This window comes from Lithobates pipiens, unplaced genomic scaffold (assembly GCF_037356315.1).
Source record: "Lithobates pipiens isolate NorthernLeopardFrog02 unplaced genomic scaffold, aLitPip1_a1.2 Scaffold_18, whole genome shotgun sequence".
NCBI classification, from domain to species: Eukaryota; Metazoa; Chordata; class Amphibia; order Anura; family Ranidae; genus Lithobates; species Lithobates pipiens.
In genome coordinates, this window is record NW_027507758.1 from 562,252,365 (window position 1) to 562,270,310 (window position 17,946).

The following is a 17,946-nucleotide window of genomic DNA, read 5'->3' on the forward strand; positions in this document are numbered from 1 at the left end:
GTGCATTTCAAGCTGTTACATAGTTACACAGTAGGTGAGGCTGAAAAATCCACTTCAACCTGTGTGGGTGTGTATCAGTGTCTATAATGCATTCCCATATCCCATATCGCAAGTCCCACGGACTCGATGTCCACAGGGATCTTTTGATTGGTACTCACCTCTCTGCCGGCTTCCGGGTCTTCAGGGAGTTCCGTCTAAGATCCGGTGACGTCACGGACATCTACATCACTGGACTACTCCCCCCTTCCCCAAGTGCCCCTGTCTGCTAACGAAGGAAAGGGGGGAGGAGTCCAGTGACATCGAAATTCTGATTGAATGTAACTCATACGGGGGAGCAGCTATGCATAACATCACCCGCTGCTGCCCTACCGAACTAACATGATTGTCGGCTTTACATGCTGTGTTTTTATCATCTTTATATGAGTAGTTTGTGTTTGAACACAAAAAATAAATCTTATACTTAAGCGGTGAGCACTTAAATCTTTTCTTTCTACCCATGACCTGGCGTCCTTCCAGAGATCTAAGGAAATGTGAGAGAAGTTGATGGTCCGTGTTAACCCTTTTGATACCCGCTTGCATGACCACCTGTTTGCACAGGGGTCCATGCCATAAGATAAGAGTGATTAGTTAGGCCAGAGGTGGAGGGATTGTCACACTACTGTGGAAAAAAAATTACTTATGTCAGTGTTACAGTTTTAATTTAAAACATATTTGTGTGAACTGTGAAATTAAGTCATGGATTGTGGAAACGAACTAGTGTCGGGTGATTGTATATAGTGTATACCACATTTACCACTGACTAATGCAGAGTTGCAACGCAAGGAGATCATCTAAAAGTAGTTGGATCTGTATGTGCATTATAATCAATAAAAATTAGTCGATTAATCGATTAAAAAAAATCAATTAATTGAACACGAAAATTTTAATCAGTAACAGCCCTATTTCTTTTTCTTGTGGAAAAACTGTGGAAAAAAGGCATTGTGTACAGTTGCCTTCTTTGTGTCATCTGTAACCATCCTCATCTTTTAAGTGTGCAATGTGCTCTGTTTTTGTCTTTTTACCGATAATATATCTAAAAAAACTTTTTTGGGTTATGTTTACTTTCTTCCACTATGTGTCTCTTGTAATCTTTTGTAGCCACCTTGATTGCTATTTTACATTTCTTGTTGCATTCCTTGTAGCGATGGAATGCTGGTGTTGACCCATTCCCTTTATCATTTTTAAAGGACATACTTTTCTCCTTGATGAGTCTACTCACATAACGGTTTAACCACCCTGGTATAAATTTTGCTCTTCTATATTTATTGCCCATTGGAATGCACTGCTTGATACCTTTATTTAATATGCTCCTAAAGCATTCCCTTTCTTTTCTGTGTTCAATGACTCCAAAATTTGGTCCCAATTAATATCATGTAGAAATAACCGTAGTCCAGGAAAATTAGCTTGTTTGAAATTTAGTGTTTTTGTACCACCCATATGCCTCCTTTTCCTGTGATGTATGGTAAACATGGTCATCCTATGATCGTTAGATCCCAAGCTGTCCTGTATCTCTACATCTGAGATCAGACTTGGATCGTTGGTAATTAGTTGATGAATCCACCATTTGGGGCATGAAGTTGTCCTGTAAAACATTCCTGAAATGACAGGCCTTTAGTGAGTGAGCTATTCCCTTTGCCCAGTCGATATCAGGGTAATTGAAGTTCCCCATTTTGATTACATTTCTCTGTTTCCCTGTCATTTCTAACTGAGATGGTAATTCCAGCTCCTCCTCCTCCTTCATGTTGGGTGGCCTATAACATACCCCCACTATTAATTTCCCTCTCACCTCCTCTCTTTGAAGTTCTACCTATATTGATTCCCCCTCCCTCCGTGTTCCATACATAATGTCGCTCCTCTTTACCACCCTTACATCACTTTTTACATATAAACACATCCTTCCCCCTCTTCTACCTTCCCTGTCATTTTGATACAAGGAATACCCCTGTACAGTGGGGATCGAAAGTTGTGGCACCCCAGGTAAAAATGGGTATCAATGTGCATAACAAAGCCAAGGAAAGATGGAAAAATCTCCAAATGGCATCAAATTACAGATTAAACATTCTTATAATATGTCAAAAAAAAGTTAGATTTTATTTCCATCATTTACACTTTCAAAATGACAGAAAACAAAAAAATGGCGTCTGCAAAAGTTTGGGCACCCTGCAGAGTTAATATCTTGTACTGCCCCCTTTGGCAAGTATCACAACTTGTAAATGCTTTTTGTAGCCAACCAAGAGTCTTTCAATTCTTGTTTGAGGTATCTTTGCCCATTCTTCCTTACAAAAGTGTTCCAGTTCTTTGAGATTTCTGGGGTGTCCGTCACTCACTGCTCTTTTAAGGTCTATCCATAGATTTTCAATAATGTTGAGGTCAGGAGATTGTGAAGGCCATGGCAAAACCTTCAGTTTATGCCTCTTGATGTAATCCCCCGTGGATTATGAGGAGTGTTTAGGATCATTATAAATTTGTAGAAGCTATCCTCTCTTTAACTTCAGCTTTTCCACAGATGGCATCAAGTTACCATCCAAAATTTGCTGAAATTTTATTGAATCCATTTTTCCTTCTACTCGTGAAATGTTCCCTGTGCCACTGGCTGCAATACAGCCCCAAAGCATGATTGATCCACCCCCATGCTTAACAGTTGGACAGAGGTTCTTTTCATTAAATTCTGTGCCCTTTCTTCTCCAAACTTACCTTTGCTCATTCCGGCCAAAAAGTTCTATTTTAACCTCATCGTTCCACAGAACTTGTTTCCAAAATGCCTCAGGCTTGTCTATATGTTCATTTGCAAAGTTCAAACGCTGAGTTTTGTGGTGAGGACGTAGAAGAGGTTTTTCTCTGATGACTCTTCCATGAAGACCATATTTGTACAAGTATCTCTTTATAGTGGAATAGTGTACCACAACTCCAGTGTCTGCCAGATCTTTCTGGAGGGATCGTGCAGTCAAATGTGGGTTTTGAATTGCTTTTCTCACAATCCTGCGAGCTGTCCTGTCTGATATTTTTCTTGGTCTTCCAGATCTTGCTTTAACTTCCACTCTTCCTGATGACTGCCATTTATTAATTACATTCCGAACAAAGGATATTGACATCTGAAAACGCTTTGCTATCTTCTTATAGCCTTCTCCAGCTTTGTGAGTGTCAACTAATAGTGTCAACTATTTTCAGTTTCAGTTTTCTGCTTAGAAGAATCCATGGTGCTGATTGTTGGGGCAAGGTCAGATGAGTCTGGCCATTTAAAACCTTTGAGATTGACATCACCTGGTCTTCCCAGACAATGATTGAGAACAATCCATGACTCTGGCAGGTCTCAGCTTTGCAAAGGGGGCAGTGCATGCTATAAATGCTGCAGGGTACCCAAACTTTTGCAGACGCCATTTTTTTGTTTTCTGTAATTTTGAAAGTGTAAATGATGGAAATAAAATCTAACTTTTTTGACATATAAGAATGTCTAATCTGTAATTTGATGCCATTTGGAGATTTTTCCATCTTACCTTGGCTTTGTTATGCACATTAATACACATTTTCACCTGGGATGCCCAAACTTTCGATCCCCACTGTATATTGGCCAGCACAATGTGTGAGCTGTCAAACCAAGTTTCAGTTATTCCCACAAAGTTTAAGTCTTCCTCATGTAATAGCATCTCCAGATCCACTATTTTGTTAGATAGACTCCTAGCATTTGTGTATACGTCTCCTAGTGCTGCATGAGTACATATTGTTTTCATCCCTTGTTTTTCCGGGCTTTTTCTTTGAATTTCCCAATCACTTACCCCGTGATTAGTTGTTATAATTTATATTTTCACTGTTATTACTATTGCTGACTCTATCACCCTCTGTTACACGCTCCTTATCGACTATCGCTTTTTCTGATCTCTCTCCCCAACACCTAGTTTAACCGCTTGCTGATCACCCACCATCGTTTTACGTTGGCTGTTTGAAGTGGAATATCATTGTAATGGCATCAGCTAGCTGCCATAACCCCAGTATCCACTTCTTCAGCAGGAAGTCGGCATTCAGATAAATGTTGTCTCAGCTGCGGTTTCGCCGCAAGATCACTTTTATCATTCCTCCTTTGCAGCTTGCCAGCACCGCTGGCAGCAGTTGAGCCAAACAGATCCTGTCCCCTCTGTGGTATGGAGTGTCCCCCTGTTCCCTCTGTGTTGATGGGGACAAGGGCTTCAACCCCACAACCCTTGCCCAGTGATTTTGGGGGTCTGCGGGCAAGGGCTTATCGGAATATGGAAGCCCCCTTTAACAAGGGGACCCCAGAACCCGCCCCCCATGTGAACGGGTATCGGGTACATTGTACCCCTATACATTCACCAAAAAAGTGTCAAAATGGTAAAGGTTACAGTAGACAAATTGGGACAAGTTCTTTTAAAAAAAAAAAAAAAAAAAAATTCCCACAATGTCCATTCATCTTCGATCACAGCACCCGACAGACCAAGGAAAAATAAACAAAAAACTAAATCCACCTCCATCGCTGACTGCAAGCTTTTTGCATTGACATCTGTTATATAGCTGACCCCGCCCCCTCTCACATCACTGGTTGGCCCCAACCTCAGCTATATAACAGCTGTTGATGCAGAAATCCTGCAGTCAGTGGGAGCCTCCTATGGAGGCAGAGTTTTTTCTTTTCTTATTTTCCCCTCAGTCCATCAGACGCTGTGATTGAAGATGAATGGACATTTTTTTTTAAAGAAAATCCTAAATTTTCTACTGTAATTTTTATACTTTTGTTGGTGAATGTGTAGGGGTACAATGTACCCAATACCCATTCACATGGGCGGGCAAGATTCCAGATTTCGATAAGCCCCGCCTGCAGGCCCCCACAACCACCAGTCAAGGGCTGTGGGGATGAGGCCCTTGTCCCCATCAACATGAGGACAAGGTGCTTTGGGGGGACCCCAAAGCACCCTCCCCATGTTGAGGGCTTGTGGCCTGGTATGGTTCATGAGGGGGGGCACTCTCTCACCCCCCTTTTCCTGCGGCCTGCCAGGTTGCATGCTCTGATAAGGGTATGGATTAATGGGGGGACCCCCACGGCATTTTTTATACCAGATCTGAAGGGCCTGATATGGTTTATGGGGGGGACCCTCACGCAATTAAAAAAGGAATTGAGGGAACCATGAATTCCAACATGTACTGTGACATACTGAAATAGAGCATGATTCCCTCCCTTCAGAGACTGGGCCACAGGGCAGTATTCCAATATGTGCCCAATTTGGACATTTTCACTCAGGGGTGTACTTTTGTTGCCAGCGGTTTAGACATTAATGGCTGTGTGTTAAGTTTTTTTGAGGGGGCAGCAAATTTACACTGTTATACAGACTGTACACCCACTACTTTACTTTGTAGCAAAGTGTCATTTCTTCAGTGTTGTCACATGAAAAGATATAATAAAATATTTACAAAAATGTGAGGGGTGTACTCACTTTTGTGAGATACTGTATGTTTTTTTACATTTTTGTGCATTTGTTTCTTCTCTCACCTATCATTAAAATTATAGACTGATCATTTCTTTGTCAGTGGACAAATGCACATAATCAGCAGGGGATCAATTCGTTTTTTTCGCTCACTGTACATTTATATCCAGTGGTTATAGCCGATGCTGCAAAACTGGGCCTGACTGAACATAATACATTTATTAATCTTCCCACAAGATGGTAAACCTATCATTGTAAAGTTCAGTATGCCAGTGAGATCCCATTATACCTACCAGGCATGGGGGAGTAGGTGTTTTCTGCACATGCAATACATTCATAGCAGCAGCTGATAAATGAATGCTTCTTGAAATACCCAGGCTTGCATGTTGCCGTACAGTTAGAAAAGGGGACCTGCAAAATAAAATGGCATAATTAGAACCAAACAAATATAAAACCTGCAATTAAATTGCAGAAAGTTTTGGAAAATGATGCAATAACAGTTTGGCTTAGGCCCCTTTCACACTGGGGCGGGAGTGGCGTCGGCAGTAAAGCAGCGATATTTTTAGCTTTTAGTTTTAGCGGCGGTATGCGGACGCTAGCAGGGCGGTTTTAACCCCCACTATCGGCCAAAAAAGGGTTAAAACCGCCTGCACGGCGCTGTTGCTGCTGGGAAACATGTGAGCCCTCTCAGCGATGACAGTACAGCGCTAGAGGGGGTCATTCCAAGGTCAGTATTTCATAATGTGCTAGTATGCTAGCACATTATGCCATTACCATGCAGGTTGTTTTTTTTTGTTTTGTTTTTTTACAACATCCGTGGTTTACAACCAATTTAATGGAATTCCAACCTGCATGACAGCACACCACAACACATGGTAACACATTACCATATGTTGTGTTGTACTGTTTTGCAAAAAATAGTACATGTACATGCATTTTGGTGCTTTTAGCAGCTAAAGCAAAGCAAAGCATTGCTCAAATGCCAAGTCAAGTTTATTTTCATTGTTTAGGGTATGGTGCCAATCAGATGAGCTCTCTCGTGAGTGACCACAGTGTCCATGGTTCAGGTGAATCCTGGAAGTGCACAGCACTGGATCCTAGAAGAGTTAAAGAGGAAGTAAACCTTGATGAGTTTACTTCCTCTTTCATTCCCTGCAAAGGTAAAGCATAATGGACTACTATGCATCGAATAGTAGTCCATTATATGTGACTTACCCTACACAGGAGCCAGAGAAGTCAAGGCATCCATCTTCTCGGTGGGTCTCGCTGCTCTGCCGCTGTCATTCGGCGAAGCTCCAATGACGTCACTCCCGCGCATGCGCACGGGAGCCGCCACTCGTGGCATATCAACGTTGACCACGGCATGCTCAGTGCGCCTGCGCACCGCTGTCTACGGCGCATGCACCGTAGACAGCGGTGCCTGTCTTTTGGCAAATATCTCCTAAACCGTGTAGGCTTGCCTGTAGGTCAAAGTTGGTTCTAAGGGTTTACAACCACTTTAAGTGTGATATAATTAACACCAAAGCATTCATCATATTGTACAGATCAGTGGTATGTAAGTTACAGCACAATGTATAACCTGGGGTGGTCCAATGTTTGTAGTGTAAATTGGAGTGTACAGATTGAAGAATATATTATTCACAGTGTAGAATGTGGGGGTTTCAGGAATATTTAATGTACAGCACAGGGTACAGATTGGGGAAGTGGGGAAACTATAATGAAAAACGCATCTATAAAGAGGGTCATTCATAAATATTCATAAATATGTAACATGCTGATTAATGTACAGGGTAGAGTAATGACAAGTATATAGCTTAAAGCACAACATAAAGAGTTGGGAATTTATCGTTCACAGAACAGTGTACACAGTGGGCTGGTCGGGAGCATAGAATGTACTGCACAAAGTACAGAGTTGAGTACTCAGGAGTATATATAATATAATGTACAACACAATGTGCAGATTGGGGTGAACAGAAGTACTGGTTGTAATATACAGTTCAATATAAAGTATGAGTGTTATAAAAGATGGTTATTCTTTATTACATGTAGCCCTGGTTCCTGACGAGCAGGAGCTATTGTTTTTGAAAAGTTAACTTGCCTGAAGCCACAGTTGGGCTTCGGGATTATTTCTCTAAATTTCTGGTTTCAGTACCAGTCCAGCTGGGTTGCACTTTGTTCTCCTTGACTGCATGTGTCGCTGTCACCGCAGGCAAGAGTAGAAACGCAGTCTAGATGGATGCATTGAATGCCACTTATCTCTCGGAACCAGCCCAGTGGGAGTGTTTCCTGCTGTGCATTCTGGGGGATGGTATTTAAGGTACCGACACCATGTTGGCGGGGGATTACATTCTGTCTGTTTGGTCCTGGTGGGTCCTCCTGACCCAGCCCCATGGCCCTCCTGGCCTGGGGTGCGGAACTATACATCCTGTGTCTCGGGGCTGGCTGGCCCGGGATGATGCAACTGAAGGGATAGGCCCGAGTGAATTTCAGAGCCTACTGATCCAGGGATGGTCCTGTGACGTCTCATCAGAAGGGAGAGGCCCAGCAACTGAAGAACCCCAGGGGAGGAATCATTCAGGAGAAGACTATGCACAAGGCTGGTTTCTCTGGGGGAGCCTGGAGGCTTAGTTGAAGGACGCAACCTGGATCAACACTCGTACAGTATCGCCAGATCGGCTGAGAGAAACTGGTACTGTATGTCAGTTCTTTAACCACTTCCCGACCAGCGCACAACGATGTACGTCGACAGAATGGCACGGGCAGGCATATTGGCGTACATGTATGTCCAATATTCAATGCCGCCCTGCCATCGGGAGCGCGCCGCCGTCGGCGCGCTCCCGCGCTGGTCGGGACCCCCGTGAGTCCGGTCGCGGGACCCGCGGACTCGATCGCCGCGGGCATCCCCGCGATCGTCTCACGGAGCGGCCGAATGGAGGAAATGCTGTATAAACAAAATGTTTCCATTCTGCCTAGCAACTAGTGACGCTGATCTCTGCTCCATGTGATTGGAGCAGAGATCAGTGTACACTAAATGAAAGCCCAACCCCCCCACAGTTAGTAACACACCCCTAGGAACACTTAACCCCTACACTGCCACCCACTGGTTAACCCTTTCACTGCCAGTGTCATTTACACAGGAATCACTGCATTTATATAGCAGTGATTACTGTATAAATGACAATGGTCCCAAAAATGTGTCAAAAATGTCCGATGGGTCCCCGACAATGTCGCAGTCACAATAAAAATCGCAGATCGCCGCCATTACTAGTAAAAAAAAAATAATAAAAAATTATTAATAAAAATGCTATAAAACTATCCCTATTTTGTAAACGCTATAACTTTTGCGCAAACCAATCAATAATCGCTTATTGCGATTTTTTTTTACCAAAAATATGTAGAAGAATACGTATCGGCCTAAATTGAGGGAAAAAAATGTTTTTTTATATATTTTTGGGGGATATTTATTATAACAAAAAGTAAAAAATAATGCGTTTTTTTCAAAATTGTCGCTCTATTTTTGTTTATAGCGCAAAAAATAAAAACCGCAGGGGTGATCAAATACCACCAAAAGAAAGCTCTATTTGTGGGAAAAAAAGGACGTCAATTTTGTTTGGGAGCCACGTCGCACGACCACGCAATTGTCAGTTAAAGCGACGCAGTGCCGAATCGCAAAAAGTGGTCTGGTCTTTGACCAGCAAATTGGTCTGGTCTGAAAGTGGTTAAATTTATCCACATCCCTCAGTAACGCTCAAGTGTATCTCACAAGTCTGTGGCAGAGACTTTACCGAGCATCCCACCAGTTGCTAGGCCTAGCGAGAGAGGTCTATCCGGGGGTTGTTGAATACAGTTGTGGAACAGTTTTATTCTCTGGATTCTACTTTCACCCTGCAATTTAAGTGCCTGAACTCACCCCTAACCCTCTACCCTCTTTAAGAGACTTTGTTTTTCTAAATAAATAACCCAAAAGAGGATTCAGTGTCAGTTTCAACATTCTTTGGGCCATCTACCACGGGATCCCCAAAACGGAGAAGCAAGCAGGTGAGGTAACGGTAAGCCCAAATCAAACCAGCAGCTCCTTCAGGGGTTAGTGCTACATACACATTATATGTAAACAGCTGGCACATGTACTTTCTTTAGAGCAAGCAGGCTATTATTATCTATGCATTATGCACATGAAATACATCACATGCACAAAGATACATACCAGACTCTCATCAAAGATGATCTTTTAGATCTGTTACAGAACACTATGCAAGGAAATAAAATGGTGTGGGCCCTGCCACCCAAGTGTATACCAGACCCTTAATCCGAACATACAGCCTGGCCGGCTAGGAAATGACAGTTCCCTCGTCTCACTGAATGTTCCCCCCACCTTCATTCCCCTAAAATCTCTACATGCTCACCTCACCTTCAATCCACTCTATTCTCTCCATCCTCACCTCACTTTCAGTCCCCACACCACTCTCTGCGCTCACCCCACCTTCAGTCACCATACCGCTCTCCATGCTCACTTCATCTTCAGTCCTCATACACCGCTCTCCATGCTCATAGTCCCCTTCAGTCTTAATTCTCTCTATGTTTACCCCACCCTCAGTCCACTCACCTCTCTTTATGCACATCCCACTTTCAGTCCTCTCACTTCTCTCCATGCTCACCTCACCATCAGTCCACTCAACTCTCACTATTTTCTTCCCACCTTTGGTCCATTCACCTCTTTCCCTCCTCATCCCATCTTTAATCACATCACCTCTCTTCATGTTAACACCATCTTCAGTCCCCTCACATATCTCCATACTCACCGCACATTCCACCTTCAGTCCCTTTTCTCCAAGGTCCCCTCACTTTCAGTCCCCTCACCTCTCTTCATGCCCCCACTATCTTCAGTCCTCTCTCCATGCTCACCATGTTGGATTGGATGGCTGATCTCTGCTCTATTTAGACAGCAGGAGTAAGCAGCACATTGTGTAATCATAGAAGCCAACAGTCGCAATGATAACCAGCCCCCTGGCCCCCATGTTGAACAGTGTATGAGATGTGCTTTGATTTCACACTGTAAGACAGATGGGCTAAAGCCAGCCATAGATGAAAATTGCTTTATTCCCCCATCAACACAGTCAGTGTTAATGGGGGAATCCCTACTGTGAAGCCATTGTGTTCTCCTGCAGGGGGGCTGGGGGAGCCGTCCCTGTCAGAAGAACACAGTGATTACTGCTAGTGGCTATATTAGCCACTAGCAATAATCACATGTAACATTTGATAAGCTTGTTGTACCTAAGTTGATTGATCTCTTTGGGTACATTCAGCCTGCCCATACATGGTTTAAATCTCAGCCAGTGCCTGCTGAATTGGCCGAGATCCAAACCGTCTATGGCCTGCTTAGATTGTGGAATAATTTACAGGGACTTAAAGTGGTTGTAAACCCTTACAAACCCTTACAAACCACTTTGACCTACAGGTTTAGGAGATATTTACAAAAACACAGGCACCCCTGTCTATGGCACATGCGCAGTAGACAGCGGCGCGCAGGCGCACTGAGCAGGCCGCAGATCACTGCAATATGTCACTCGTGTCGGCTCCCGTGCGCATGCGCGGGAGTGATGTCATCGCGGCTCCGGCGAATCACAGCGCCGGAGCAGCGAGACACGTAACTCACTCCGGGATACATGGCAGCGGCGAAGATGAAGATAGAGCACCGCTCCGGGGGCTTTGTTCGCTATGCATACTAGCTCATTATGTATTTGCCTTGCAGGTTGCATTTTTTTAATAGCCTTTACTTCCTCTTTAAGGATCCACTAGAGTAATTGGTTTGGTTCAGCTGTCCCTTTTGTCTATATTTTTAAGGTGGCCATGGTCACAGTCATACAATATCTCTCTGACAATGGCAAAATGAATTATTAGCGTGGGGTGGGATTAGGTTTTTTATTTCCTTTGTCTACTTGTACCTGTGACACCTGCATCCTCTCATTTCTTTTCATGATGTCGCCAAGGCAACAAGATTCAAAAAATCTCCCCAGTGAGGACCTCAAGAGCAATAAAAAATTGAAATAGATTCTGATATTTACCTATTTTTGAAAAAATGAAAATACAAGTTTTTGGCTGGAATTTAGCTTCAGGATAAACTAGAAGCCCAGCTAAGAGCATTGTGATGACATCCCCTTAAGGGGCAGGTCCACAATGCTTTGCACTCACTTGATGTAATCATTCAAGGTGCTGGGGTTTCATTCAAACTAGAAGACTGATGCCGCGTACATGATCAGACTTTTCGACGGACTAGGTCCGAAGGAACGAATCCGACGGACAATTCAATCGTGTGTGGGCTTCATCGGTCCTTTGCTGTCTAAAAATCAGATAGACTTTAGATTTAAAACATGTTTCAAATCTTTCCGACGAACTCAAGTCCAGTCGAAAAATCCATTCGTCTGTATGCTAGTCCGACGGATGAAAACCAACACTTGGGCAGCTATTGGCTACTGGCTATGAACTTCCTTATTCTAGTCCGGTCTTACGTCATAACGTTCAAATCCGTTGGACTTTGGTGTGCTTGTGTGTGGCCAAGTCCGTTCATTCGGACTCCGCCGAAAGTCCGTCTGGAAGACCATTGGACCTAGTCCGTCGGAAAGTCCAGTTGTGTGTATGCGGCATGAGAATGTTTAATGTTTAAATGGAATTAAGCAGGAGAGCAATGGAAAAGAGGTTGGGATTGCAGCCAGAGATGCTTTTGGCACCTTCAGGGCCATTATTATTTTTAATTTACCCAAAGCGGAACTCTTCCTAGAACATTTTATCTTATCTGATGTCATGAAAACAAAGAAAAAAGAAATGCGAGATATCACAAACACTAAAGTGGCTAGTTAGAGGATATCTCAAATATAATCAGGTCAAAATGGTGCCATCATCCTTCGTGAGTAGCTATTGCAAGAAAGGACTGGATGGGGACTTTAGGATTTTAAAGGCACCAGTAATGAATTTGAAAGGAATTTCTTTCTAATCAATCGGTATTGGTTTTATATAAATTTATTCCAAAAATAGAAAATCATACAGATAGAAAGGTTAAAAAGACTGTTAGACATAGGAACTGGATCTATACACATAGGAAGACTGCATCAGTTTACATATCACTAGGTACATATCAAGTATTGCACAATATAACAGAGCTATGATTAAATTAAGCATGTATTATTTGTCATTTGTTTGTTAGCTTGTGTTACATACCGAGCCGTTGACATTGTTCCAGACAAGAATACTTTGGTTTATCGTTAGATTTTGATTGACTGTGTTGTACTGCCCGACAATAATCATTTTAACAGATTTATCCATCAATTGCCATTTATACAAAGTATAGCTGCGTAACACTTCCCCAAATGAATTAAAGTGGAATGATTCACCATTGTAGGTAAAGTTGGTTTTCCTTAATTCTGCGAGGAGCTGTAAAATAAAAATGACAATGATCAGCCTTTTTTTCAATAACATTGACAATTATTGTCTACTGCATTAGTTACACCTGATTTTTACTACAGCTGGGAGAATCTGCCTTTGCTTGATTTGCCAAGGAATTCTGTTTGAAATTCAGTAAACTTAAACTTATTGGTGAATTCCGTCATTAAAGTAAAACTAATGGTTAAATATATTTTTTTCATTTTAGATAGAGTGAAGCCCCGTACACACATGGGACAAATGTAGGGAGATGTCACGCGGTTAAAAAAAAATCGTCCAACTTTTGGCCCGTATGTGTTTGTTGGTCTGTCCGACAGAAGCCGGCCGTTTTGGCGGAGAGCACTGATTGGAGTGTTCTGGTGAGGGGGCGTCCCCCTGTCAGAACACAACAGCTCAGCAGGGGAGATTGCATACTAAGATTGCATAGTTAGTACAGAGCTGTCAGATTTTTTAAATGCAACCTGCTGGATTGAATGGAAAAAAAACAGATAGTGTATACCGGGATTAAGGGAGGGTTATAACTAGACATGGGCGCCGTCAATAAATTAGTTTCGTTCTGTTCCGTTTCGATCTGTATTAAAATTAATTCGTACTTCGTATTTCGTGTCCGAAATTCCGTTTCGTACGAAATACGAATTGTCGTTAGGCTCGTTAACGTGTACGAACGTTCATTATGATGAATTCAAAGGCAAAAATATACCTCAATATGACAGTCGATGCTGATGGAAGTTTGTTTTTTATCCGAAATACGAAGTTTCATTAGATGAGATGAGTTGCGGCCAGAAATTTTGCGCTGCGCATTCACGGTGCGTTCCAAATGCTTGCACCATGCGTTCTAGAGGATTTCCGACAATGTAGTTCAGTGAAACTGTCAGATAATGTCACGGGAGTGAGGGGAGGTAATCGTGACATTAACTTTAGACAGAGCAGAGAGCGGCGGAGAGAGAGCGGGTAACTGTGGCTCAGGGAGGGGATTACCTCCCCTCACTTCTCTGACATTATCTGATGGTTTCACTGGTCTGCATTGTCGTGAAGCATTTGGAACGCATGGCGCAAGTGTTTGGAATGCATCGCGCATGCGCAGTTCTAAATGTCTGGCCGCAACGTCACTTTCGGAGCATTCTATGATGGCTGGGGAGCAAAATATGACACTACACCATGCTCCGCTGGTCCAGTTTGCGCCTGCTCCTCCTGGGGCTGCGTATTATGAGGGGCTCCCACCAGCCCTGTGCTGACATAAGCATAATGACGACAACTGATTCGAAATCCATAAACAAAAGTTCGTATTGCGTACAGAATTCAGACGCACGGCAATTTGTATTTGGGATCCTCCCGAACATACGAATTTTGGGAAATTCGTACGAATTTGAGATTCGTACGAAACGAATCGCACATGTCTAGTTATAACTCCTGTCAGTTTATTTTGCCATCTGTGTTAAGGAGATTTACCTTTATTTTCTGTCTCATAGCCACAATAGGAAGTAAGAAGAAATTCCCTGAAAGTGAAGGGGATTCCTGGTTGTTAACAGAGTCACCAGGATAAGCTCCCTGTTGGATGATTTCCCCTCTGCTTCTGTTCTAGTGACAATCCAACATTTAGGATTTTCTTTCCCTTTCAGTCTCAGTGATAATTGTAAACAGGACAAACTGTCGCTAATGGGAACCTAGATATGTGTGTGAGCCACTCAGGCTGTATAAGGAATGAGATCCTTTGCCCACTGCTGTGAGTGCTGGCCGGCAAGGGAGCTTGTCTATGCCCTAAGTAATGGTAACCAGTGATGGGGGTCCTGGGAGCCACACATCAAATCAAAGCCTGCTGTGTGATAGTGAATCACAGTCTCAGCCTTGTTGGGGGTCCAGGCTGAAACTGTCATTCATTATCACACAACAGGCTTTGACTTGATGTATGGCTCCTATCACTCTCTGTCGCTAATGGGAGCACAGACCGCAATAAAAACCTAACGTTCTAATTCTTCACTCTACCCAAACCTAAAAAAAAAAAGATTTGCCTTTGTTTATACTTTAAATTCTGTTTATTTTTAAGGATAATAAGCAAAGTTCTTCAACTCGTTGTTCAACCGGCTTCTGTCGAATGCGCGTGCTGGATAAACCAGCAGCCGACCGACTCCCGATCAGAGATTTCAGTCAATGGCGGAGAATGCTGATCAGAGTGTTCTGGTGGGGGGGCCATCCCCCCTGTCAGAAAACAACAGCTCAACAGAGATCACTGGAGTAGCCTCGCATGGTGTCTCCGACCGGAGCTGTCAGTTTTGTTTGTGCGACCCAAAAAACTGTAATGCCACATACACACGATCGGAATTCCGGCCAGAAAAAGACAGATGAGAGCTTTTCATGAATTTAGCTGTCCGAATTTCTGCCAGCCAAAAATTGATAGCATGTTCTCAATTTTCCCAACGGAAAAACATTCTATCAGAAATTACAATCGTGTGCAATTCCGACACGCCAAAAATCACGCATGCTCAGATTCAACTATGAGACAGAAGCTATTGGCTACTGGCTATTGAACTTATTTTTTCTATTCCCGTTGTACGTGTTGTACGTCGCCGCATTATAAACGATTGGAATTTGGTGTGACTATGTGTAGGCAAGACAGCTTGAGCTGAATTCTGTCTGGAAAACCATCAGAGCTTTTTCCGATGAGAATTCCGATCGTGTGTATGCAGCATTCGTGTGTACCTGGCTTAGCTATTATTTTTTAGGGGTGGGGGGTGCAATGAATGTAAATGGTATAATGGGATGGTTTAGGCACACGCTGATCTTGTAGTTTTTAATTCTTTCAAGCAATGCAGGGCTGAAAACAAAAGTCAATTGCACAAAGGGTTAGCAAGTAACACGTGAATGCTTTACTTTGCTTTACTTTGAGTATCTTAAACCTATTCTATCTACAAAAAATCAAACATTTCTTAAAGAAATGAAAACCCCAAAGTGCCACACCCAAAACAAATGTCTGTTTTAAAGATGCCTAAAGTCTTACTAAACCCACAACAGTAAAATCAGTCTGTATATGCAGTACAGCATGCTTGTTATACTCACTGTGGAACCTAAGGGGTTAATCATCTGCATTGTGTAAATAGGCTGCTTGATCCTGTATGCACAGATCCTCTCCTCCTTGCATTGTATCCAAAACATGTCTGGATAAGACAAAGTAAATGGAGTCAGGCTGCACATGTACAATTTGGTGTGTATTGCTAGAGAGTTTTTTTGGGGGGGGGGGAGAGTGCATGTGATCAGCAGAGGGCCAATCAGCACTGTCCGGACAGAGGGTCAGGGGTCCAGCATCCTGATAGGACAGCCAGTGCATTATGAAAACTCCTCCTACAAGCTTTAACCAGGTACTTATAGAAGTCACGAGACTGCTATATACTGCTGATGGGAAAATGTATTTAGCAGTTTATATTTACTAAAATAATTGCATTTTCATGTTCTGTGTACTGTGGGAGACCAGATATAGTGAATGCAGGGTCCTGGGTTTAGTAACACTTTAAGGTCATTGTACCTATATTGTAGCAATTGCTAAATGAATGAATGAATGTTCACAAACACATCAGAAAGAACATAAAGGAGGAGGATTACTGCACAACTGTGGGACATGATTTCTCAAAAATAAAATATTCTATGGAAGACATGAATGTTTTCGATCCTTAAGGGCATTTCTAAAAATTCTCAGGAAAGGAAAACTTATGAACTATTTATGATAATTCTGTTTGATTCATGAGGTAATAGCCGAAGGTGGACCTCAGTTTTCTAAATCACTATCTAACAGTTGTTGAAGTTGTGAACTTTCTCACCTCTGTGCCTTGCTCCCCCTCTTTCACATTCCACAGCTCCATTATTTGCTCTTTATCTTATCAATTATCTGCCTTTGTCTGCTTGTGTCCTTTCTTTCCCCTCTCAGAGACTTTTGCCTTGCTAGTTTGTCCTCTTGGTGGAACTTTTGTAAGTCAGTACTCTTTGGACTTTAGAAGAAGCCCAAAAAGGCTTGTTCTAAAAATGTAACTACTAATCTGGTTATACAGTCATCTACTAGTGTTTTGCCAACTTTAGTGCAAAAAAAGTGTAGAGATACCCCAGTAGGAGTCGCTTAAGTTTGTTCAGTCCGTTACTCTGCCTCTCAACCCCAGTAACAGTCTCAGCTCCCTCTGGCACACCTGGCAATAGTGTAAGTGCAATAACCAAAGAGAAACACACACGTAATGAAAAAACATAGGAATTGTCTTTACTGCAATATTTCTATGGAAATATAACAGACAGTAACAGAATATTTTCAAGTAATCAACTGGAGAGCAATAACTGAGATTAAGAGCAATATAGTTCAATAGTGATGGACGAACTTCCGACGGGACGTTTCGCAAATGCGGACCGCGAACGCGGCCGATAGTTCGCGAACCGGAATGTTCGCGGCGGGCCCCATTGACTTCAATGGGAGGCGAACTTCGCAAACCTACAGGTCAAATTTGCAGCCACAAAATAATTAATAGCTGTGCAAACATAGTCCCACCACATGTCCAATGACATAACACATGTATGAGGTGAATCTGGGATCGACAACTACAAGCATTGTTTTTTTTATGGGAAATTGTTGTGACAATTCAGGACTGTGGAGCGCATGACGGCAATGGAGAAGAGGGAAGGTCAGGGATCAGGGTAGGCAAAGAAGAGGGTGCAGGAGATGATCACCAGCAGCGTGACACACAGCAATAACACCTGCACCGTGATAGAGTCATCTGACAACAGCACCGTGATAGAGAGCACTGACATCAGCAGCGTGACATAAAGCACTAACACCAGCACCGTGATATACAGCACTGACAGCAGCACCGTGATAGAGAGCACTGACATCAGCACCGTGATATACATCACTGACACCTGCACCGTAAGCAGCCCCAGGAGAAAGTCAGCATAGCACAGGGATGGTGGGAGCCCCTCATAATGAGCATAGCACAGGGATGGTGGGAGCCCCTCATAATAAGCAGCCCCAGGAGGAAGTCAGCACAGCACAGGGATGGTGGGAGCCCCTCATAGT

The 17,946-nt window shown here is 43.0% G+C and overlaps 1 protein-coding gene across 1 annotated transcript in view; it reads right to left on the reverse strand.

The window, feature by feature from the left end:
- LOC143990276 (G-protein coupled receptor family C group 6 member A-like) overlaps nt 1-17,946 on the reverse strand; it is a 116,407-nt gene that overhangs the window by 4,766 nt on the left and 93,695 nt on the right. The window contains exons 4-5 of the mRNA XM_077490337.1: nt 12,681-12,893; nt 5,762-5,879 (exon numbers count right to left, since the gene is read on the reverse strand). Of these exons, the coding sequence (XP_077346463.1) occupies nt 5,762-5,879; nt 12,681-12,893 (331 nt within the window). The remainder of the gene's footprint in view (nt 1-5,761; nt 5,880-12,680; nt 12,894-17,946) is intronic.